The sequence below is a fragment of the Phaethon lepturus genome, unplaced genomic scaffold (assembly GCF_000687285.1).
Source record: "Phaethon lepturus isolate BGI_N335 unplaced genomic scaffold, ASM68728v1 scaffold48019, whole genome shotgun sequence".
NCBI classification, from domain to species: Eukaryota; Metazoa; Chordata; class Aves; order Phaethontiformes; family Phaethontidae; genus Phaethon; species Phaethon lepturus.
This window is the reverse complement of record NW_010565069.1, coordinates 14,911-40,200: the sequence shown is the minus strand read 5'-3', so window position 1 is coordinate 40,200 and position 25,290 is coordinate 14,911. Positions and strand designations below refer to the sequence as shown.

Here is a 25,290-nt window from a genome sequence, read left to right as displayed (position 1 = left end):
TCACTTGTATTTTTTTTTATTTTTCCTGTATATACCTTCCCTTAAAAAACCAAAAAACAATCAAACTAAAAAATTTTATCCCAACAGGCATTGTTACAAGCACATTAAAATGTTTGCTGGATATGGCTTTGTATTCAGTTTTCTGTTCCAGCAGAAATTGCAAGTACTTTGTTTCTATAACTAAGACAAAATTACCCATCTGATGCATTTGCTTTTTCCTCCTCTTTTTACCTGAAGTTCCCTTTGCAGTAAAGCAACAGGTTTTCTCTGAATAACCATCTTCGGTTGCCCTAGGGGAATCTCAGCAATCTCTTCTAGAAGCAATGCTCCGGTCCTCAGCAGCAAGCTGGAACAATGCCCTTATTTTGTATTTCATGTGTGTGCCCGAGATGATTTGGGATGCAGTACTTCATGTTTGCTATCGGAGTTCTGTCTAGACAAGCGGTCTCAAACACTGTTGTACCAGCCTCCCAGGGAGCTCCCACATACCCCGTCTTCATAGGCGTCAAAAAATTCAACAGCCACCCAAAGAGGGACTGAACTTTGGAAAAGCATTCAACAGGTATTTTCCTTGCAGGTCAAAGCCTCCCCCCATGTGCTGGTGGCAAAATCTTAAAACAAATACTTTTTTAGTGAGGAAGCCACAAAGCCTGTGATGTTAGCGAGGAGAGCAAAGGAAGTTTCTAATGCAGAGAAAGGCACACGGGTATTTGGGGATGACAACTCAATCTCATTTTCCTACACTGCAATACAGATGATGGGCAACAGCCTCCAAAAATCGTATTTTGGCAATCCAATACAAAACCAGCCTCCAAAAAATCGTATTTAGGGAATCCAACACAAATCCAGCCAGGTTTTCATTTAAAGGAAGGAAGAGCACAGCTTTGGGAAGAAGGAAAATGCCTAACAGCATTCTGTTTAGCAGACTGGATGATAAAGGAAGCAACATGAGAAAAGTCCACTCATGAAAACCGAATTCAAGAGAGCTGAGATTAGAGTAAACACATCTGATAGCCTCAGTTTAACCTCTGGCAAAACCAACAGCACAATAAGCACCTTCTACCTTTCCTTCTACCAAAGAGAGGCTCAGGAATGTGACAGCACTCAAAAATACTTCAACAGAGCTCTGCAGGGGAGACTGTACCCTGCTTCAGCCAGTGATTTTCATCTCTTACTACCACAAAATGTACTATTTTATTAAAAAAAAAAGTGTATCAACACTAGCATTTCACTAAAGATCTATATCTCCCTCTGCTGAACAGATGAGGGGAACAGCAGCCTTGATGGGAACCACCAACTGGGTTTTTAACCTTTGTATTTGACAGATTCCCTATGGCTTGAAGTTACAGATGACATTTACCAGGTTATGGATAATGGTCTTTACACACTAGGGACATTTTTTTTACTGACTTGTCTAAAGCTTTTGACACAGCAGCCCATAAAACCTCCACCCTAAATAACTTGTCTCATATTAAGGAGAAAAGGAGGAGGCATAAAACATTAGAGATCTTCATCAATTGAGAAAAGGGATCTGATGCGAGCAGGAAGCAAAACAGATTTCTCTAGAACTCCTTTGAAACTTTGAATTTTATAGTTTTAAAGAGCTACAGAGATTTCTCACAGGAATAAGGGATGGCTGGTTTTTGTGCAATTCAAAGATTGCCTTCTATCAGACTGCTGGAAAAACAAAATATTCAGTACACTTAAAGACTTACTAATATTACAAAATCAGTGAAGACAATAGCAGTAACAACCTGCAACTTTTGGAAGAATTAATTCTTTATGTCTGAAAGAGAAAAAAACTATGTACTCTTAATCCAGACTTTTAATCCAACTTTTCTGCTTGACTATGTAATGTGTACAACTCTACATGTAGTAGTGCACACAGGTTAAGGTCCAAAATTAATTGCAAGACACCTAGAACATGTGAAGGACAGTAATTTTACAGAAAAAGTGCTTCAACCCGGGCTGTCTAAATAGACTACATCTCTGAAGTTCTGAAAATTCTCACATGCGCACCAGGATTCTTATTTGTACAGTGGCTGTTGGATACATCTATCAAAACCAAAAGCACTACCTCATTTGCTGAGCAGATCTCTCCTAATTCAAGATACTTATTGCACACAGTATTTGCTCTTACTGCAAACCCATGCCAGCTTTGGTTCTTGAATGACTCGAGGTTCTGCAGGTCGTGGAGCTGTGATGGAGGGAAAGGGCAGCACAGTCAGATTCCTAGGGACCACATGCTCCAAGAGGTCAAAATCATGTAGATAAGGGCCTAAGACATTAAGAAAGGTAGATACAAAGAGGAACATCTTCCCAACGATTTTAGGAGTATGTTTATGAAGCAACACCTTTAGGGTTTTTGTCGTATCAGCAAACATCATACAAAAAGAACCAAACTGGCTTCACAGCAATCACACTGGCTCCAGGTAAAGTGCAGGCTGCTGCCATATGCATTACAATATGCAGCTGAGGATCCAAGTTTGCCAAATTATCAGTCAAACCTGATTTTGGTCCAGAACTACATTTTGCTTCAGTAGCCTGAGGAGATAGAAGCTTTCTTTTACTGGTTCTGGAGATGGTGATCCGATTAATTACCTAATCCGCCCTCAAAGCAGACTCCACTGGAAGAGATGACAGATATTAAATATAGCATCACAATCACTAATATTGAAGCTTCAGATAAGAATGCTTAAACCAAAACCCCAAGGATCTGGTGGCTTATATAGAGAAGGAAATAAGCATGGGAAAGTACCTGCTAATACACAGGTACCCAATGTGGAAAAGAGGCAATGTATGCTAGCTAGGCAATGGAAAAAGTCATATGAAGATGGACTAGATTTGCACACATATCTACACTCTTACTTTGTCATCTTCTTGAGCTTCAACTAGCTGACAGTGTCTCTTTAGAGGAACTCCTCTCAACCTAGCCCAAGCGTTCAAAAACCCTCCTCTTAAAAACACATGCAATGCTAAGATGCTCAGTATGAAAAGATGCCTTCAAGATGAGAGCCCACGTGACATTTGCAGGTTACAGATCTTCCTACGCAACGTGGCAATCTTCACCAGTTTGCATGGAAAGAGTAGTGTCTGTTATGAAAGTCTAAATGTGCACAGTACCCACATAAAAGGCTGAACAGTTAATCTACGCAGCCGTCTGAACAGGAGGTAACACAGGAAGCCATTACAGACGATGTCATTCCAACAAGCAATTCCTTTAAATGAGCTACCAGAAGAAACTGCAGCTTTGGAAACTGCCGAGGTTGGAAAAGATTAAGCTCCAAGGAATAGAGCAACAGCTAGCAGCAAGAGCAATTTGGCATTCTGAGGAAAAGATGAATCTTGAGTTGCCTATTCTGTTCCTGAATTTCAAGGCTCATTTCAATTTTAATTTGAATTTTGTAACATTGACTAAATGACTTTTACGCCAGTCGTAAGACAAAATGTTCAGGAAAAGAATATTTAAGCAAACAATTAGCACGCTCATTTATGCTAATGACAGATTTATCCTTTTCTCCAGAGAATCAAATGGAGCTTTTCAAGTTCATTTTATTCGTTCACTTGTTACTGAAGTGTGATGACCTCTGGGATAAAGTTTGTAAACTCCCAATAGGTCTTTATATTGTTACTCACTATTCGTTAAAAACGCGTTATCCCACACGTCAGAGACTACTTTTTCTGTGCAACTAAAGAAAGTTATAGAGGTTTTTTTCTGAAGTTTATGTGAAATTTGCAGGTGCAACATGTTCTGCATACCTGTAAGTAGTTTCATGTCCCGTCATGATTTCCTAGGAAGCAGTTGCAGCAAGGCAGGACAACACTGTGCAGTGTCTGGCTGACCTGGTAGCATCTCTGATGCGCAGATACAAGCAAGTCAGCTTAACTGCAAACATTGTAGGCTTAAATAACATGGCATACCTGCAGTTCTCCTGCTTGTCAGTCCTAAGCAGAAGCAGAATGTGAGCTACCTACCAGGGCCAGGAAGATTGTCTTCACCAGGACAGCAGAAAGTACAGTTCGATACTTCACTTTCAGTTACATCCCAGCACCCAAGAAAGGGTGATAACTTAAGTCAAACCATCAAGAAAGTGTTGTAACCTAAACAATCCCATCAAGCTCAGTGTTTCCCCCACAGTAAGTACTGTCAACACAGCAATACGATCACAACCACACCGTCCAAAAATACAGATTCCTCACAACAACCCTGAACTGATTGAAGTGCTGTAGATGCTTTCAAAGATTACAACAAATGAAATATTTGCAATGAATTCTGAAAGGAGTTTATATTACAAGGAGACAACTGTGCACTTCCAAAACGTGGACCTTGTCCCCTACTTCCCCTGCCCATAGCCTCAGAGATCATGGACTGGAGGAAGATTATTGAATGCCTGCATAAAGACAAGACAGCCTGCAGGTGAAGTCCAATACAAGTAATGGGCAAGCCCTGGACTGCTGCATGCCATACTGATTTCATAAAGGCTGAATTTTAAGCACTACTGTGAAGTTTTTCCATGGGCTTGAAAGAAATGCCAAACCTTTGTCTGTGCCTTTGAATACAGCGCTCAACTCATACGCTAAAGGTAATCTTGTAGCTTAAGCTCAAAGAAGCTGCCTAACTCCACCCTAAACATGTCATATATTCACACAAATAGATTATTTCTGAGTCACTGCAGGCTTTCAATAGAGTGGAGTACTTACCCATGAGAATCTATTAAGGTAAGACCTTGCTTTCAGCTGGAAAACATTAATTCTCTTCCAAAAAGGCACACTGCTTTCTTGGTCATTAATATCACATCATTCTTCTGAGCTGAGTGACAAGCCAGGCAAGTCACCCACATCTGAGGCAGCATGAAAGGCTAGCTCTACAGAGAGATATTTGGAAAAGAAGAATCACTGCTCCAGTTACTGCAGCAGAAAAATCAATATTCCACTGGACAAAAATGGTCTCCAAAGTGGTCCCGCTTGGACACCAGGTATATTAGCAAAATTGAACAATGCTGATAAAGAAGCCACATGCGACATTGAACTGTAAGTGCATCAGGGCAATGCAGAGACCTGAAGGGGTTGGTAAATAGTCGGAAGTGAAAACAAAGCTGTCGAGATAGAAACAGGGGCCCTTTGGCATGCTGGGTGCTGTGGACCAGTATCGTTAGTTTAGTGACTGTCCAACAAAGAGAAAGGCGGCAGCTTTCGAAGCCAGAGCACAATGCCATTCTGCAATGCTGCAGGTGGTGCACAGGGAAGATCTTTAAAAAGCATGCAAAACCTGCTGGGGAAGGGCAAAACTGTCTTTAAAGGCAAAGCACTTTCTTGGGAAGTGCTCTTGCTCAGCATCACTGTACAAGCAGGGAAGGGAATCAGGAGAGACAGAACAAGCAAGAAAGGGGAGAAACCTCAGCATGGGGAGAAGACCTCATGCTCAGTGAGGATTCACGCCTTGGTAGCTAACACTGATCTCAATTCAGGCTGCCAAAAGCCTGTCCGGAGCTGGCACTAGTGCTCTACGATCAGGGCACGAGCTAATCCCGAAAAAAGGCAATTCAGTTTTGGCCACGCAATTGGCAGTATGACGGAAGAGGCGGAAGAGCAAAACCGGGAACGTTCAGGATGCAGTATAGTATCCCCAGTGCAGGCAGTCTCAAACTCTGAGGCTGTAAGTAGTAAAACCAAGATGGATCAGCACTGCCCCAGGTTTTCCCTGCCCTGGCCACTTCATCTGAATCCACACTGTCAAGAGCTTGTGACAATGCAGTGAAGCCATTTGGGGACCAGATGAGGGTTAAAACTAACCCAGCAAAACCTTAAGCTCTGACCATGTTGCAGCTGTTCTGCTGCGCTCCCTTGTCCATCTGTACTTGTCCGCTGCTTCCACTTATTTTGTGAAGCTCCTGGAGAGCAAGGTAGTCTCTTGTCCCACATCTCTGCAGCCCTGGGGAACCCCTCTCATCCCCAATCCAGCCTGCCAGATTTGTGGGTCCTACAGGGGAAAAAAAATACAGCATGCAAGAGGATGATGCATCTAGTGTAAGAACTCAGGAATCTGAAGTTTTGATGACATGATTTCTGCATAATATATGGGAAATAAAAGGTCAGTGGTAGCTGCTGACAGTATTACAGCATGCTGGGAATAAAGCATCGCTACTATCAATAGCTATGCTTAGCTCAGAGTTAGCAGACAGTCTGATCTCACCCAGACTGCACAACTTGGACATTCAAGCTGCAAACTGCATGCATTTTCAACCTTTTTTTTTTTTTTTTTAAAAAGCAGAGAAATGGTACTGCTAGAAAATATATGGGTTGAGGGCATCAGTGCTACTGCTGAGGCAGAACAATAACAACTTCAGTCATGATTTATATAGCTAATTTCAGGATAAAACCCTATCTATTTTTAAAAAGAGGAAAAGACCACAAAATTACCTGATTTTGTATTCGGCAGTGATTACAGTTTATACTGCACAATGTTTCAATTCAGTAAGCATGCAAATAGAATATTTTATTAAAGTAACAGACAAAAGGGATCTTTTCTTTTTTATGTGCCCTCTCCACTGCAACAGATTTTATCAGGCTGCAGCCAGATGCGCTGGCTTCCTTCTCACCTGAAGTGCCTGTCTGATTTTAAGAGAATTATTTCCCAGACCAAATACCCATTCCTCTCTTGTATAGGGTCTATTTCCAGTTTATTGCTCATTTGTTCTGTTTTAAGCTACCAAAATGATCTTTTGGTCATCTAAAAGCTTTCAGAGTGAAGAGCCCAGAAAAGAAACATATATATCATCCATATTAGATGGTAATGCTAGGATTTGCTTCTATAATGGCAATTAAAGCACGGTTTTCTATGGCATCTGAGGCCAACCCAGTACTCTCTACGAAAGGAAAGTTCTCCATATGGAGATACACAATATAACAATGCTTTTGACCATGGCTACATCTAAATCAAAGCATCACTGCAAGTCCTTCCATGATCACTACTCATGTTTACCAACAGGTATACTGAAGCACAAGAGGATTTGACCAAGAAATCCACATAAATGCCAATTCCAACCCACATCATGTCCTTTTCAGGAGGCATCATTCAAGGCAGTCGCTTCATGTTCTCCTGCTGCCAATGGTGGGCAGGGACCCACAGAGGAACTCGGCACAAGGGGGAATGGGATGTTCTCCACGAAGGAGGAGGAGTACGATACGAACAGCAGTGAGCAGTCTACCAGAGTCAATGTAAGTCTCATCAGGGAGAAAATCTCCAAAGCTTGTGGAGCAATAACCCCCATTTCACTGACTGTGCCACAGGGTTTGCAGCCTGGCCTTGCTTCAAAATCCGTCACCGCAGTCCTTTGGTTCGCTCCTATTTATTTGACAATACAGCATGCAAACTGGCTGCAGGAGGAAGTGCTGCTTTAAAAACAGGATCTCTGGTTCAGGATTACTTACAGGGCCGTGAAGGTCTGGTGCATGACTGTGGCTACCTACACTGCAGTATGGCTGAGGGACCCAGCCGGGACCCAGCCATGACCCAGGCTGCCGTCGCACTCAGCACCCGACATCCAGAAGTGACCCCCTCCACCCCAAAAAGCCCCTGGACAGAGCAGATAGAATCACACAGGGAACAAAAGGGCAAGGAGAAGACTTCAATAGGCTGCTGCTCACATAAATCATACCACATGTGCAGATAGACCTCTGTGGGACTTCTAAGTACCTTCCTTCCTATTTTTGCTGTAAAAGGGAGTCTAAAATTGGAGAAAGCACAAAGGTACCTCTCCGAGTATTTTACCCATGCACAACGATGTGGCATCACTGGTAGAGAGGTGAGCCAACAGCCGAGGTTTTACTAACAATTGAGAAGGGATACATAAACTGGAGACAGGGCAGAAATGACCTTAGGATAGCCATCCTATTTCTGAGGAGAATGCAAAGGGGGAACCAGCACAGAGATTCACATGCTGATCTAGTTGAAGCATCTCATTAGGAAACCCCGCTTCAAAGAGGCATCTGAATAGATGGATGCAAGTGGGCAAGACGCATCTGTCAAGGGCAGAGGAAAACGTTTCTGTAAGTAAGGCATAAGAACAAGACCTTACGAAAAGGTGTTGCAGCTGTATGGGTGGTTAAGAAAGACTCTCAAGAGAAAAATAAAAACAGAAAATGAAAACTGGAAAATAATAATTCATAATTTCAAAATATTAGCACTGAAAAAAAAAAGAGGCTTGTAGTCATAACTGCATTTCTAAACCAAGGCATGCTAGCTTGCAAGCTATTTTGTGTACAGAAAAAGGGAGAGAACTGAAACACATATGTTTAGTAACTTAATAATAGTATATCGAATCTATTTACTTCCTTTTACATCTCAAATATTAAGTGCCAATACTTTTTACTTTTCCCCCACACCAACCTTTTCATCAATTGCTTATCTCATCAAGCCTTAAGCTATAAATTATATATACACACACACATATAGCATTAAGTTCCATCAAATCAACAAATAAAACAGATTATAGACAGGAGCAGCACTTCTGCCTAGATACTATACAAAATCATCTTGGGTGTGCAGTGCTAGAAAACCTCTGCTTTTTTACTATTGAATAAATCACTGAAAAAAGTAATTGAGACAATTTTCAAAACTGAAACCTCTGAGTGAATGAACAAACCAAGGCAGAGAGGACAACTTTCTAAAATTGCCCATGACACTTGTCACTGAATTATGGTTTAGTCTTTTGCAATGTTCATCTTTATTTCTACAGGGGGCAAACAAGAATGGCCGTATCAGTGTGCTCAATTCCCCCCCCCCCTTTTTTTTATTAAATACTACTCAAGGAAACCAGCTTTGACTCTTCCTTTATTAATTTTATAGCCCACATGACAAAATACACTACTTACAAGTTACATTGTTTTTTCCACAGACTAAATGAAATTAGTAAACAAGACTAGCTGAAACTGATGGAGGAAAAGCCTTTGTCACCATTGTAACACCTTGAACAGGACTGGTTAACTACACAAAGTATGAATCATCGGATGGTTTGGGTTGGACAGGACCTTTAAAGGTCATTTAGGCCAACCCCCCCTGCAATGAGCAGGGACATCTTCAACTAGATGAAAGTAGGCACCAACTCCTTTCTTTGCTCTGTTTTTTTTTGTTTTTTTTGTTTTTTTTTTTTTTTTTTCCTTCAAAGAGCTCAGAAACAACATCTTTCAGGACCCCAGAATTTCTTTTCATTTCATAAGGCATTTTTTCACATGCATTTATGGCCGAAAGATCAATTAGAATTCCTTTGTGGGAAGTCATTCCCATCAGTTCAATTACTCCACGTAATTGTTTCAGCAATCATAGTTAAATATCTATTTTAATTTTTATTTAGCGACTCAATTACCAAGCATCAAGCAGATGTAAACACTTTTAAGATTTTATCTTCTCTCCCTCCTATGCCTTCTTCCCCAGTACATATACCATTTTACCCCTCAGTATTCTCTAAATCTTAGAAATGCACACGTGGTCACCTAAGAGCTCCGCATAACTCCTAGTGCTTGCTCATTCTCCCTTCCCAAACACGCTTGTTGAAGATGAGCCCATCATGGTTTGTGAGGCACGAGCACAGAGACATTCCTCTCTGCTTCCATCCCACATGCCCTACAGCTCCGCAAGCCTTCATAGATTTATCTGTGCCTTATTCCCCCCCTCTCTGCCTTTCAGGTGGAAAGCAATCCCGGTTACTGATTTATCAGGAAGAATTTTGTTTTGTGGGGCTTTTACATATCTATTTTAATCAGCGACTGATCCATTCGGAACTGGTACTCTCATCTCTCCCTAGAGCCTTTCACAGATAGCCCCTTTCATTCAAATGCAGCTAGTAGGTATTGTAATTCAATTCTATTCTTGCATGTAATTTACTAAACTTCAGCGAGAACCCTGTCAAGCAAGTCAATATTTTACACTCCAACTTGAATCCATTTTTCGCAGTGTATCAAAATGCACATTTATTTTTCCTCCTAAGAGTCACAATCTAAACAGAACCAGCCTGGAAATGGGAACACCTAAATGAAATGGAAAACCAGCGGTTGCAAGAACGATCTACGTATCTCCTGAAGTCCAGAGACAGCAAATGTCATCGGAACATCTAGTTACAAGTGCATTAAAACTCCCCGAGGAGAAAGAAAATGCAGAGTTGGTTAAACATTTATAGGTACCTCCGAGTTTCAGTTGCGGCATGCATAGCATGAAAAGCTTTCCTCCCAGAGCGATACCCTCTCTGCTCTCAAATCTTTGTATTATCACCACGAACTATTTAATCTAAGTGAATAAAAGGCTCGTTGTGCCTTCCCCACTGACAACTTCAAAAAAACCCCATTACAGCAATGCTTTGCCCAACCTAGGAAAAGACGAGCCCACCCACGGGGATTGTAGTTGCAGCTATGGGAAACACGCACAGCCACTGTTTTATAGCACGCCTCGGGTAAAACCAGTTAAAATTCCCAGTATGGCTTTATAGTATTTATAGAGCAACACTATAAATCAGAAAGAACAACTATCACCATGTTAACACATTAACTTTGCTATCAGAGTCTCAAAGCTGAGCTTTGCCTGGTTGCCTGATCTCAAACACACTAGGTGACTTGCTTTCATGAGCTTTTATCTCTGATAGAGGCACACAAATTAAAAAGTCAGGCCGCAGGATGAAGCTGACATTTGGGTATCATGTTGTCTTCTGGGTGACTGCACACTTGAGAAGTCTTACTCAGAGGCATTTTAACTGCAAAGACACCTTAGTGCTGGCCACAGCAGCCAACCTCACAACTTCAGGGGGAATAAGAAACGAAGGAAGGAAGGAACAGAATCTCTTTGCCCAAAACCCCTTTTACCTACCTGCACAGCCAAAAGCTAGGTGATACCTAGAAGAGGGGCTGAATTTGACACAACACACGTTAGCCTTGGCCTCGATGCTTGCTACTGAGTTGTCCAAGTTGGTAGACCACAGCTTCACTAGAGAAAAGAAAAAGAGAAATGAGTAAACAAACAAAAAAATCAACCTCATCTGACAGGCATAAAAACTAGTTATTTCATAAATAAGAATCTGAAGAGCCTCACTTGCCAAGATATTAGTGATTATAAAGGGTCAGTTGGTGCTGATGGCTGTTAAGCTTGAGAACATTCTCAAGTGCACGCTGTAAATATTCTGCCCACGTCCACACACACAGGAGATGCTGAAAGTCCACATACCACATGGCTGAGAACATCAGAGCAGGTGAGTAACCATGTTAGAATCTCAGACTTTAAGGCTACTGGAGTTCAGGTTCATATAACCAAGAACAGGAAGGCTTGCCTCCTTTTTGTTCCTTGTCTCTTAGCTGGGATGCGAGGCCTCCATGCTCCACAGCAGAATTGCCTTGCACAGAATAAATGTACCTAATTGTATGCTTGAGCACAGTGAGTGAGAACAACTTGTTTTATTCTCGAGAAACTGGCACAGACAGGAAAGAAATCAGTATGCTGGCTTCCTACGATGATATATTTCCTTGGTACAAGGAACTCTACTGTTCTACGAGACTGCTGTGTGAACATTGATTAAGCTTCGTGGTACAGAATGAGCTCTTATCCAAGTACTCCAGTGCGTCACAGGACAAGCAACAGAAAACACCAACCGCTTTTCAAAATACAGCCTTCCCCACCCTCCAGAAACACTTCCAAGTACCATTTAACCTTAAAGATGAAGAGCTCCAGGTACTCCCCCTGTAGCGAAGCTTACTGTTAAAAGCTGCAGCTGAAACACTTTGCCCTCGGTCCAGGTGAAGGGGCAGCACACTGGCATCAAGCCCCATTGCTTCCTACAAGGCAGACTTAAATAAGATGCAAATATTCTCCCTTCCCCTTTTTCCTCGATGAGTGGGTTGTGTTGTACTCGAGTATCACGATCGGTGTGCTGCGCAGGAAGCGGAGCAAGCTGAAGCCAATGTTTGAACACATAGGAGCTACACAAAGGCTTAATGCCTTGAACAGCTGCCACCGGTTTCTTGGGCTTCTTCAGATATGCGGCCAATGGGTCCTCTGCTGTTTTTTTTTACAGAAAGTTTTGGAGGTGAAGTGAGCAAAAATGGTAAAAGAACAGGAATCTTGTTACCCACTGTGGTCAATAAATGAGGTAAATGGTCTTATGGTGTGTGTCCCCACCCCCTGAGGGCCCCTCTGTGTCACCTCTTGGTCCGTCTTCCCCAAGAGCTCTGAAGAAGCAGCAAGGCTTCCACATGGATTACTCAGGGATGTTTTAGACAGCCAAGGAAAAGGAGGAATGCTGACAGGTTCTCTGTTCTAGGGCACCTATGTTTTAATAGTATGGCAAGCAAGGAAAAGCAACAAAATCGTGCAATTTCTGACCATACCTAGGAGAACTGCTTCAAGGATAAAGGAAATACATGACTGCTCAGTGCTCACTGAGGAATCATTTTACATGCAGCACTGTGCGGGTATCTGACAGCTGCCTGGAACCATTATAAAGCAGCGCACACATACACCAGAAATACAAACACTGATGCATACAGTATTTGTATATAAGCATTATGTAAAATTCACTGAAAACAGCACCCGCCCTGTTGTTGGTTTTCAGAAATAAAACCCATTCTCATTTGCCAGAGCTGTAATATTCAACCTGAACATCTAGCTACATTTCAAACCAACAGCTTTGCAAGCATGGCTTAAGATGCTCTCTTCTCCCAATTGAGACTGGATGAGGATGACATACCTCCTCCATTGGGTTTTGTACTTGGGGGTGGAGAGGGGAACAGAGCCAGGAAAGCCAGTTTTGCAAAACAGTAAAACATTAGCACTTTGCTTTAATGAACAGACACCAAGAGATGTATAATCTAAGTTGCGGTGGCAGTAGAGGACATCAAGTTTATGGATGAGATGGTATAGGAAGCAAATAATACCATGGTTACAAGAGGACACTGTTGGCAGACAACATTGCTTCAGCTTGAGGCATGCGGGGAGGTTACATGATCTCACAGTTCAGAGCAATGTCCTCTCTAAATCAAGTACTAAAACCACACCGGCTTGTCTTAAAGCCTTCCAACCAGGTATCAATATTTAAAGTTGCATCCAAAATGGCCAAGTCTCTCATTGACAAACCCTCTAATAAACGAACTGCCATCTGGTCTCAGTTTTGTAGTAAAAGCTAATTGAGGGCTCAATTTCAACTTGGCTCCTTTTTTCTTTCAAGTTTCCAGGTCTTAAGCTGAGCCACTTAATCTGGTGAAGAGTCAACCTGTGTGTTCAAAGCCATCATAATATTCGTTACAACTGACAGACACAGATTAGAGTCTGCAATTTCTGTGATCTAACTGCTATGGGATACACCGGGCTCCAATTATACCTTAGTCAGTGCCATAAAAAAGGATATATGCGACATATAACAACACGTAATGAAACATGTCAAGTTTTACCTGGAACTACCCATTATTTTTTAAAAAGAACTGACAGGTTAATAAAGCATAATTCATAAGGGTAGGGTTTATTTGCTGTAGCTTTCAGCAATTTTGCTGAGGTCAAGGCAGTAATTATACAACGTACAGATGTCTTGATAACACCTCGAATTGTGTTGAGGAGACAAGCAACCATCTGAGATTGACTATTTCTAAAACACAGGTTCTCAAAGCACAAGTTTCCTGTTTCTGCAGCTGCTGAGACAGACATCCTCTACATGGCCAAATGCCTACCCCTCACCAGAGTAGTAACAAGATGCCTCTAGAACAGCTTTTTCAGTTTAAAATGTTTAGGTCTTTGAGATATTTTATTTGGTTGAAGCTTTACACCAAATGTGTAAGTTTATAAATTAATTTTCTATACATCAGTTCTGTGTGTAAACACTGAGAGGTGGAAGCCTGTACTGCAATAGCTGAAGGTGTCGATGTACACAGTTGGTACACTGATAGTAAGGATATTTCATCCACCCTGTCACTCTTGCAATTCTTATCTGCTCATGCGATGGAGAGCCTGCTGTTACTCTGAAAAAGCTGTAAACCAGGATAGGATATTGCTACCAGAAAACTCGTTTGCACAGATTACAGGAGTCCCTAGGAAAGTAGGAAACTGCTGAATTGCCGTGCTAGGCAAAATTTTTGATCCACTGCCTTGCGTAGGTCAGGAGGATGGTGTAAACTGTTTACTGTCAGCAGGCAGTCACCGCAGGGTACTCCTCCTTGTGTAAGACAGAGCCAGACAGATATTTTGGTTGGTATTTAAACTTACCAGCATCTTCTTGACCTTTCAAGTTATTCCCAACTGAATCCAACAACCCCACATATCTCCGGGAAATTATCGAACTTCTTTTAGCCAGGAAAATAGGCAAACTGAAAGTTCAACCTGATATTTTAAGAGCAATAAACACCTATACCTCCAGTTAAAGTCAGCAGAAGCTGAAAGAATGAAGTATCACAGAAAATGAAGCCCCAAACAATCCTCTAGAGTCCTCAAACAAGGCTGAGGAGTAAACTCTGATCCACAATTCTCAGGCTCGTTCCCTGTCTAGAAGGCCATGTCTCTTTTTTACGAAGCCAACTCTGCAAATCCACATTGCTCCTCTGAATTCAGGGGCACTATAAAAAAAAATAGCTGTAGGACCGGTACCAATGGTCTCAGTTACCAAGGCAGCGTGGAAGTTACTTTCCTTAGATGTAACGAAATGGATGCTTGCCATGAGACAATGAAAAGTAACCTCTTGCTACAGCTCAGAGCAACTGAGCTCTGTTGCTCCTGTTCTGTTCCACCTCTCCATTTTGAGATGGGAATAGTGAAGGGACTACAGCTTACAGAAAGGACACAAAACCAGGACTCATTCTACAATTGAACTTGTCAGTACTGCTTGTTTCTACTTGAGCTTCAGAGAGCTTCAAAACCAATCCCGGAGCAGAGAACAAATGCTTGATCACTCCAAAACAGGTCTCTGGCCCAGTGGAGACTTAAATTCTACGCACATGGCATCATGAAGTATTTTGCTCTGTCTGCTAACTTTACCATGGCCATTAAACTACATTCCCAATCCAGAACAGACAGGGATTTTGGGTTGAGAAGCAGCTGTAAGTCATTAGCTAAGTACACTAGCTCCAGCCCTATCCTGGCACTTCAATGGCATCATTTTGCCTTCACCAAATTAAATAATCTTTTCTCCTCCAAGAGCAGAAATTCACCCTTTCCTAGTTACATGAGAATCATGGCTCCTGCCATAACTATGTGCATAAAATAATTGAAATTAAGGCTGTGCTGTTTCCCCAAGCTGCTTGTAGCACAAGTAAACACTTTAATTTTGCTCACTGCTGTCTAGCTGGAGTACACCATCAGGTCCCTATAGACATACATAACTACCTTTGCCCCTTTAACAGGGAAGGACACGACAACTGTAGATAAAAGTGAGGTTTTCATACACACAGTAGTTACTTCAAATACAATAATGCTTTTATGCTCTCATTATCTGCTATTAAAGCAGAAAGATCTTCCATGAATAAGCATCCTGGATTATCTTCATCTAACAACGAGGACAAGCAGGTCCTGAGACCAAAGGACACTGTTTCTAATTGTATCAGAATCATTTTATCCCTAATAGCACTCCATTCGTTAGCACCGCCTGTGCTGTGCCTAAGCCCTGGCAGAGACAGCTGTGAAGCACTGATGCTGGAATTCTTCATCTAAAAGCTCCTTCCCCAATACATGCCTACCGAGCATACAAAGGGGTTTAAAAATTAGCTTCCAACTTGAAAAGACTGAGGAGAGACGGGCAGATACACAGGCAAGCAGGAAGAACTGGCAAAGCTGTCACTTGTTTGCTGGCTTGTCCTGATCACTTGACAGGAAAATGTTATACCCACGCTTTCCGGGGAAGCGCAGCGAGATTAGCTCCAATCGCTCTGGTCACACCAGTATCTATCAGCGTTGAGATTTCTTGTTAGAAAAGCCAGTGTGGCCTCACACAAGCAGAGAAGTAAAAGAGGACAGGAAGGGTACATAAAACTTGTATTTCCCACCAGATGCCATACCTGGCCAAACTGTGTGTATTGTATGTGCCCAAAGCTGGCCAGAACTCAAGCAAACCCTCATGAACATGACAAGCAGAAAGACAAAACTGTAAGTTAGGCAGGTTTGAGTTAAGACAACTTGTTATACATGTTACCTTTTCCTCACACTTAACTCTTTCAATGCGATCACTGAAATATAAGGTGGCCACTATAACATCAATGTGGCCATTTGCTACTACTGCTCTGTGTCTTAAAGACTTCTAAAATCTGGGCTTATTTCAAACACTTCCACGCAGGACTCCAGTTGTCTCTAATGAGCTTGCTACATATGCAAATCACAGGCAAACCATGGTAGAAGTAAAGGATAAAGTGTTCCAGCCCAGTTTTATTCACCAAAACCCCAATACACCTTCAAAAGACCTTTCTTAATTGAAATGCAAGTGATGTAGATCTGCAGACTTTATTACAATAATTTCTAAGTAAACACTACGCTTTTAGAAACTATTACAGAAGTGAACTGTTAAACTCGAGACAGGAGCTCTGCTTGCAGCTGGCTTTGCAAAACTGGACAACTTGTTAACATGCTAATAAATGCAAGTTTACCTGGCAGATAAGCTTTTTCAAATGCACAGCACAAGTGGGGAGCAACGTGATGAAAAGGTTGATAATTTACAAGGTGAATGTTCACTCCTGCTGCATTTAAGCACACAGAAACCTCCTGACTTACACTTTCCCCCTGCATTTGGTTGATCAAAAGCATATAAAACACACCTTAAATATAAAATAATCATGAAAGCTGCATTTTGTATATGGAATTACCAGCTACATTAAGACTGCCGAATGCAACTGAGGAACACTAGTACAGCTTTCTTTTGAAACAGAATTTAAAAGCATTTTAGAGGGGGGAGCAGCTGGCAAAGTTTAATGTTTATGAAAAATTCATTTATAATTTCAAAGCAAACGAAGAGCTGTCCAGAGCTGTATCAGCCCATCTGGGAGAGTTGATCCCCACTGACTAGGAAAGGAACTCTAAAGCTCTTGTTGCTTAATAACCCTAATTTGATATTGTAAACATAAATAATTTGGTATTAGATAAAAAAATCCAATTTGATAACATAAACATACTACAGATAAAGTCTTGTTCATCAGGAATGAAGAATACTACACATCGCTCGGTGCTATCACTCTCTTTAGAAATTTCCCATTTCTTCGTGGAAGAGGAACATTTTTCATTAGTATGTTGGGAAAGGGCTTGTCTTAAGGGTTATCCAAAAGCCCTTTGTCAAACAGACCCTGGAGTGTGAAGAGCTCCCAAAGCCCTCGTTCAGGCCACCATTGGACTCTCAAGCTGCGAGAAACACACCGCACATTGCGGAAGCGGGAAGCTTCTCATCGCGCACAGTCCTTAACATTCAGAGCTACAGGTAAAACTGCAGCAGGCATTTTTAACTTCTGCTTTCCCCCCTGCCAAGAGCCTCATTTTTGAAATATAAATACATGCTGTTCTTTTGAAAGGCCCCAAGGCTTTAACTCAACAAGCTTAACTAATGTTAAAACACATTTTGCTTTGTTTAGTGTCCTGGAAAATGCTAGCTAGAGAGCATATTATCCAAAAAATGTGAACTGCATCAAGAAATCTTAATCCAAAGCTGCTCCTTATCTAAGATCCGAACAGTTCAGTAATATCTTTACACATTACCACATCAACTCCAATATTGAGGGCAGCTGAGGAATCAGCTACTTGAAATACTACATTTTTGTTCCTCAACGGGAATACACAAAGTGTAAGCCTTCTGCACAGAGACTGAAAAAGGATAATACCTTTGGCATCATCGGAGCCTGAAGCCAATAGCTTTGGGTCCATTAAGTTAAAGTCAACACTCCAGCACCTCTTCTCATGCTCCTGTTTAGAGAAACAAGAAAAATATTACAAAGTAGTGAGTTGTGATCTGATAAAATAGTAAGTGAAAAAACACATGCTGTTTGGTATAAATTGTCAGGAGAGCCCTGGACAGAGAAGCTTACTGTGTTCATCAGTTTCCCAAAAAAGTATCTTTTCTCCCAATCAGACCAATGCTTTTAGTATGTTAGTCAGGCCATGAAAGCAGAAAACAGTAGAATGGGAATTTAAAAAATGGTTGTTTTTTTTTTTTTTACTTGAAATAAAAAAACACTGATTTCAGGAAATATACCTTGAAGACCTGTTTTTGCAGCATGGTTTGACTGGCTGTGGTTCACTGTGTGCTGCTTCTTATTTTAGTAGGCCACAGTTTTATCTCCCAATACCAATTAGATGCCCGTTCAAAGCCGTTTCAAACACCTCCTCTTTGAAAGTGCAAGAAATCCTCACCTTCCTATTGAGCTACTAAACAAAACTTCTGGTGTTTAATCCCGTTTTTTTGCCTCAAATATTCTTAAAAGGCTGCACACTCTTCCCCAAAACACAGAAAAGCTGTATTTGCTATGCTGGCACATCCCGCATGGAAGCAAAACACCACATTGAACGAAACCCAAAATTCAGTCAAACCCTTTGATTTAAAGCCTTCATACAGGCTTGCAAGGCAACGTGAAAAGCTCGCCAGGACAAAGTCACTAAAGGATTCCTAATACATGTGAAGCAGATGTCAGTATGCATGCTTCTCTGCAAATCCAAATAAAAAATTCAAGTAATCTTGATAGGAAGCAAAATGAGTTTGTTTTAACATAAGCAACAGCTGGTCCTCTCTAGGTTCATTATTCAGCCTCAAAAGAAATGCAAAATATATTTGAGAGGAAAACAGACAATGTTTATTTTGTCCAGTATAATTTCTTTTTAATTGAGATATGCAAAGGATTAGTGAAAGCAATCATTATAAAATGGCCAAAACACAATGAAAAAGTAAACAAGAGCTTAAATAGGAATTAAAACTTATGTTGAACTGTCAAGAAGGGGGAACTGAAGGCTAGTGTGCAGTTCATTCATTATCACTGACCAGTTTCAATGCACAACGCTACCTACACAACAGCCTGCAGCACTTCCAACCTCTTTCCAAATGGACCATCTTCTCTTCCAACCTCCTTGTTCTCATCACAAGCCTCTCTGAATCCTTTATATAGAAACAATGTTCAAGCTGCATGAAAAGACAAAATGCCAAGACGTTCTCCTGAAAGCAGTCTTGCTCTTGAGCTCAGCCCACTTGCATACGTCGCTGCTCTGCCGAGCGCAGGACTGTGCCTTGGGAAGGGTTCTGCCTACCGCTCTGCTCTCCCAACCTCGTCACTTAAGTCTGCATTTTGCTCTTCTGCTTTACAAGCAGCTGCAGCAATCACTGCAGGATTTCACAAAAGGCTTTTGACAAAGACTGAAGTGGAACAGGTATGGAGAAACAGAAGTTTCTAAAGAAAGGTGAGACAAACCACTTCCAGAAAGTAATTTCTCCCTGTGCAGATTCCCTTTCCCTGTGCAGCAAGAAAACGTCAACTGCCTCATGACTGTGACAAGAAGATATAGCTGCCTCCCTCGAGGACTACAGCTCGATAAAGCTGTGCAGATGAGACACATTTACCAAGCAGGAAGAGCATCCCTTTCACCCTGGGGAATGTGAAAGCCTATTGCTGCACTAGAAGCAGAATCTCGGATTGAATACTGATCCCTTGACGTGGTTCATGGTGTGGGAAAGCGTTGCTCACTGCTTGCATCTTACCTGGTAGACCTTGGATCTTTGTCCCGTGAATCCATCCCAAAGGATGACGGTGCCTTCATAGTCACTGCTGGCTAGCAGGTTCTTGTGGTAACTACTCCAGCTGATACAGCTTAAAAAGAAAAAGAGCCCTAGTCAGTCTTACATTAAATCATACCTTACAAGAAAAACCACTCTTGCAAGATGTCAGACAATTAGCACCTTGGCAAAGCACGCAGCATTTGATCAAGCCACCCCACTGAAACACTCAGGAAAGGACAAAACCAAAACCACCAGAAATATAACAAACCTTCCTCCGCAAACTAAAAGAAACATTTAGATGTTTCTGATCAAGAAGTGCAATATATATCGCACGGGTTTATATCTTAAACTGACTTAAGTGGCCATGCAAAACTAAATGGCAATTCCACTGACAAACTCTGATCATCAGCAGACGAAACAAGAGCAGCGACACTGCCAAGTCACATTTCCAGCATTCTGGCACTATGCCTCCGCTCTGACTCCCAAAAAAACGTGACAGAGGTAAGAAAATTTGTAATACTTGTTCACCAATTTCTGGACCATCTGGCAGAAAAGCACACCAGTTGGTATGAACTGTGATGCATGTAGCAGAAGCTGAACTGACAGATCCAATTCATGCAGGTCAAACAGCTCTGACACAGTTAACTAGATTACAGTAGCCTTGGGGCTAAGTTTTAACCAACAATATAAACTAGAAGTCCGTGATCCTGTAACTTTTTAGTACTGCTATGGTCAGTGCAGCTACACATTGAAATATGATGTAGATACATGGATACTGACTTTGGGGTATTATACCTTGGCAAATTCTTCATTCTACTGTACACTCACATCCTGTTTTCCTTAGGAATTTACATACAGAAGGGGAAAAAAATCCTTTTCCTTTAAGGCAGTTAAACAGAAATGCTTATTTTTCAATTACTTAAATAACAGCAAGCAGCGTCGGTGTTCTCCTCCTGACAATGGTCAAACTTAACTTTCTGGGGTGTGAGTTTTATAACTACAGAGGGACTATGCATACCAACCACTAATCACAGCTCACCACTATTTAGCTGCGTGGAATCACCATGCTCAGCCAAGGTTCTGGAGCAGCCAAATAAAAATCTGTTGAGGTTCTTGCCTCCCATTAAGACAAATTTGAAGAAATATGAGGAAGAAATAACATGCTATTGGTGCTTGCATCAGCTGGAAACTTCACGGAGTGATCCAAAAGACTTCTAGCTCCAACTTCCTCTGCCTGCACAAGTTAATCTTTAACTTACAGAAACAAGACAAAGTCGTCCAACAGCAGCGCTTTCTGTGAGCCTCTGCGCGATGCTTGGAGAAAACCTTCAGGACACACCTGCCCCAGTGGATCACTGGGAGCTTTCTTTAGAAGGGCCAGTACAGAGGGACACTGGATCACACTGCTTTCAACCTGTCAAACACTCCTCCCGGTATGCACTCTCTCTACCTATAGTCTGTTCACACACTTGCACATTCTCTTCTTATAACAGCATCCCTTGGTTTTAAAACTTTGCATTCAGAAACTTAAGAGTTTTATTTACCCAGTGCAAGTCATTGTCTGTAACCAGCAGCTGCTAAGAAGATGGCTGAAGTGATACAGCTCAGGCAATGCTTTCCTTGGTCTCACCTCTTCCAAGATACGTCATTAATTAGACAACGTTAGTGTCCTCAGCCCTTTTAGGTACAAGGGCTGTCCACAAATGTATCGACAAGGAGCAATCATTATGCCAGCTCTACTACTGTTAGGTACTCACACAGAAAAGCAGGTCTTGACAGTGTGTGATTTACTAGAAGCTTCATTCAGGGAGGCTCGAGTGGCTCCCTGAGGACAAATGAAGCTGGCAGGCACTGCCCACCAGGACTGTGAAGGTTGCAGCAGTCCAGAGATAACCACATCTGACGTCTGGAGTCTTGTTTCCAGGCAGCGCAGTCAGTCACTGACGGAAGCAAAGAGCCCTAGAGCTACAACACAGTGAGGCTCTGGGCAGGGAGCAGTCTCCAGCTAATGGCAGGGAGGCAGACACTGCACTAGACATTCATCGGTTCAAACCTGTTCGCCCTGCCATCTTATCTCCACTCAAGTCAGAGCTTCAGCAGTTTAAGAAAAAAAAAATACTCTGTAAGTTTAGCCATCACACAAGAGCTAGAAGAATACAGCCCCAGGGCCAAATATTTACAGAAGGCAGTCTTCTATGTGGATGGCTTTGAGAGTACGTTGGGCAGCATCAGCAGGAGGAGAGGGTCCTAGAGAAAGGCAGACTTGGTGGTGCCGCCCTGGCCGGTTAGAGGACGGATGCTCTATGTGAGGGGAACACGAGATCCACATCTGACCAGCAGAAAAGAGCTGGGCGCTGCAAGCTGAGCTATGAAGAGGATATCACCTAACTGTATCTTGCCAAAAAAAGAAAATCACCCCAAATGATGAAAATTAGGAATTAACTGAGTAGGCAGAAAAATATAAGGGACAGAGTTTAATAGTGCTGCTTGAGATGTGATAGATCTAAGCGTGTAAGAAATATCAGGTTTGTAGGCAGAGGCAATAGTTTATCAGATCAATCAATACAGATGGGGAAAAATGAAGGGCTTTTAGGTCTGGCACAGCAGAGATCAAGCTAAGCATTCTGTCCCACTGAAGCCTGACCGTGTTAACAAGGAGTTAACACTCATTTGGAAAGCATTTGTAGGTAGACTGAGAGGGGAAACAGGAACTGACAGGTGAAAAATGTTTAGGGATTTGCAGCCACTAAGTGGTTCAATTAACACCTTTTAAGTCACACACACCATAAATCTTCCATTTTTAAGGAATATGATTAAAAGATCATAGTAAGACAAAAACAATCCTGTTCCAGTTCTCTGCCTCAATTCTCCCCTCACCACCACCCAGCTCTCTTTACAAAGTCTGAAACCAGAGTTTTCTCCTTGACATTGCAGTACCTGAGGCTTCTTTGTAACTTAAATCCTCAAAAGTAACTTGTGTAGAGCACAATTCAGGGATGGGTCAGGTGGAGGGGAGCTCCCTCTCCAGGTAAAGGATGCTTTTTATCAAGGGCTGCCTGTCCTTTGGTTGTATTCTCTGGTATCTGCGATGATGGAGGCCTGAAAGAAGGCTGTCCTGGAGCTGGGACATTACGAAGTTTCTCTTCCATGTGGCTTTCCTGGGACCTACAAAGGGTTGAGAAGCTACTGCCATGCTCCCCTCAGGGGAAGCAGTGATCTTACTTCCATGCCCAACACAGGCAATTTTGTTTGAACTTCAAAGACAAACTAGTTTTTTGGGTTCCCTTGAGATGCTATCATGGGTAACCAATCAAGTAACATTCAAAAATGCATGGGGGAGCAAGTTGGAGATGGGGAAAGGAAAGGACAAAGGTGAGAGACAAAAAAATGCAGCTTACACAGTCCACAAACAGGTTAAGCATCAAAACCTCACAAGCACATAAAAATAACCTTTTGCAAGCAACCTTTAGATGGCCTGCAGTCACATCCAAGGACAAACCGAAGGGTGGAGGCTATGAGATATAATACAAAAAAAAAAGCCACCTAAGGCTGAGGTAATGCATAATTCAGCTCCTTTTAATCCAGCGCTGTGTGAGGCCACCTTTTATTTTAAATACTAGTAGCCGTTATTTTTTCAGTTTTTGCTTTGCTCTTTAATCCAGAAACAGGGCAATAGTTAACACCCCAGAGGTTTACCTTGCCATAAGCTATGATAGCTTTCCTTCCTAGGAGATTAGCCTGGAGAAACTCTGGTTGAAAGCTAATCACCGACCTCTGAAACATTCTCCTAACCTCAGCATCCGATCCGGACACACAGAAATTCTGACCCCATAAAGATTTATGTGCATCCTTCATTTTATTCAGAGACAAGCGGGCCAGCACGGTTAGCATTGTCAGTCATGCTGATGTTTCTTTCATGAGCCAGTATTTTTACGCCTGAAATGTCTCAAATCCAGGACCAAGTTACCCAATGTCAGCCACCCCTCTGGTGGCGAGAGTTAAATGGAGTTAAAGCTTTTAATAAGGCACAAACTGCTGTGGTCTGACCTGCTTCCAAGTGCCAAGTGCTTCAGATCCAGTCTATTACCATGAGTCAACCGATGCCCGGTAGTTTTAGGACTGAAGTGTTTTTAAGGGAGTGATCTATTACTGCAAGGAACACCCATGTGAATAACAATGCTAATCAAATACGTCAGAGACGTACAGAATTACATTAACTTTATGAATGTTTTAAAAAAATATTGTTTCTAATCAATCCAAAGAAAACCTTTCGTAGGTTTAAGAGACAAATACTTTTAAAGAAAAGCTTCATCTTACTGCAAAGTGAAACAGTTACTCTGAAAACTGGAATTAATGAAAATTGAAGGTGTATTTTCTTATAACCTGTTTAGTGTTGAACATTTTCTGCATTGGAAATATGGGCATCCAATACAACCACTCATGAGGTTTTTCAGCATAAAGAGAGCTCATACCTCTGCAAATAGCAAAGGCTCTATGAAGAAAAACACCATACAGCAAATTTTTCCTTAACTTAAACTTAACAGTGAGAACTAACTGCCATTTAAAAAACTGACAGCAATATGCCCATGAACTGCTATTAGGATACAGCAATCATGCATTTGATTTATTGACATTGAAAAAATGAAAACAATAGAACACTAGCAGCCACCTAAAAAAAAAGCCTACTGATGCTTCGTTTTTACTGCAGTTGACTAAACAGATGCAGCTGATTTTGGAGGTTTGTGGTAACATCTATCACTGAAGTACAGCTGCTGCAAACACACAGTGGTGAGCATGCAGAATACTAAACATGGATTTCGAGAGCATGTTTACCTAATCACCCTGGCACATCACCTATTGTAGATTAACGAGGCCTAAAGCCGATTTCTTTTACCTGAACTCCTTATTTTTCTCCCCCTGCAACCTATGGCAAGACAACAAATCTGCCTCTTGAATAAATCAGAAGAGCTGTGGCTCGCTGCTAGCCATTCATCCTCTTCTCGTGCTTTCCCACCTCCTCCTGCGCGAGGGGAGCCGCAGATTGTCTGCCATAGCTAGGGACACAGCAAGTCATAATTAGCTCACAGGGTGCTGTTTATAGCTACCATACAATGCCAGGATTTGTTTCTTGTACTGAAGCTATGAATCTGTAAATGGGATTTTTATGAGGATTTATGTGTCATCTTGTGTTTTTCCTGGAAGCTTATGCCACTGTCGTTGCCGGGGGACACAACGCACATTTACCAGAAACCTGACACACTGACTTCCTCCCTGGTCTTTAAAAATAGGGATGAGAAAGCTCAGCAGATGATGAAAAAAGGAATGTATTTAAGAAGCAGGTGGGTGTAAAAAAGGGGGTTGGAAAAGAGGAAGAAAGACTCAGCTACAGCTGGTACCAGGGCTCTGCTCCAGCAAAGCCTACAATCCATTACTGCTGGCATGAAGCTCAACCTTTCAGCAGGCGCCCAGCTGGCACACGGCAGAGCCGGGCTGGGCTAGTGCCAGCCCCGTCCCAGGCAAGGGCTTCCCTTCCCGCAGCTGCTCCAGGCCAGCAGACTTGCTCTTGGCCAGCCACGAGTCCTCACGAATGCTGTCACCT

The 25,290-nt window shown here is 42.0% G+C and overlaps 1 protein-coding gene across 1 annotated transcript in view; it reads right to left on the bottom strand.

Moving 5' to 3' along the window:
- Positions 1-25,290, bottom strand: part of RFWD2 (ring finger and WD repeat domain 2, E3 ubiquitin protein ligase) — a gene marked incomplete at its 5' end in the record, with an annotated part of 73,047 nt that overhangs the window by 45,218 nt on the left and 2,539 nt on the right. Inside the window, 3 exons of the mRNA XM_010295055.1 lie at positions 10,856-10,972; positions 17,812-17,893; positions 19,674-19,782. Coding sequence (XP_010293357.1) covers positions 10,856-10,972; positions 17,812-17,893; positions 19,674-19,782 — 308 coding nt within the window. The remainder of the gene's footprint in view (positions 1-10,855; positions 10,973-17,811; positions 17,894-19,673; positions 19,783-25,290) is intronic.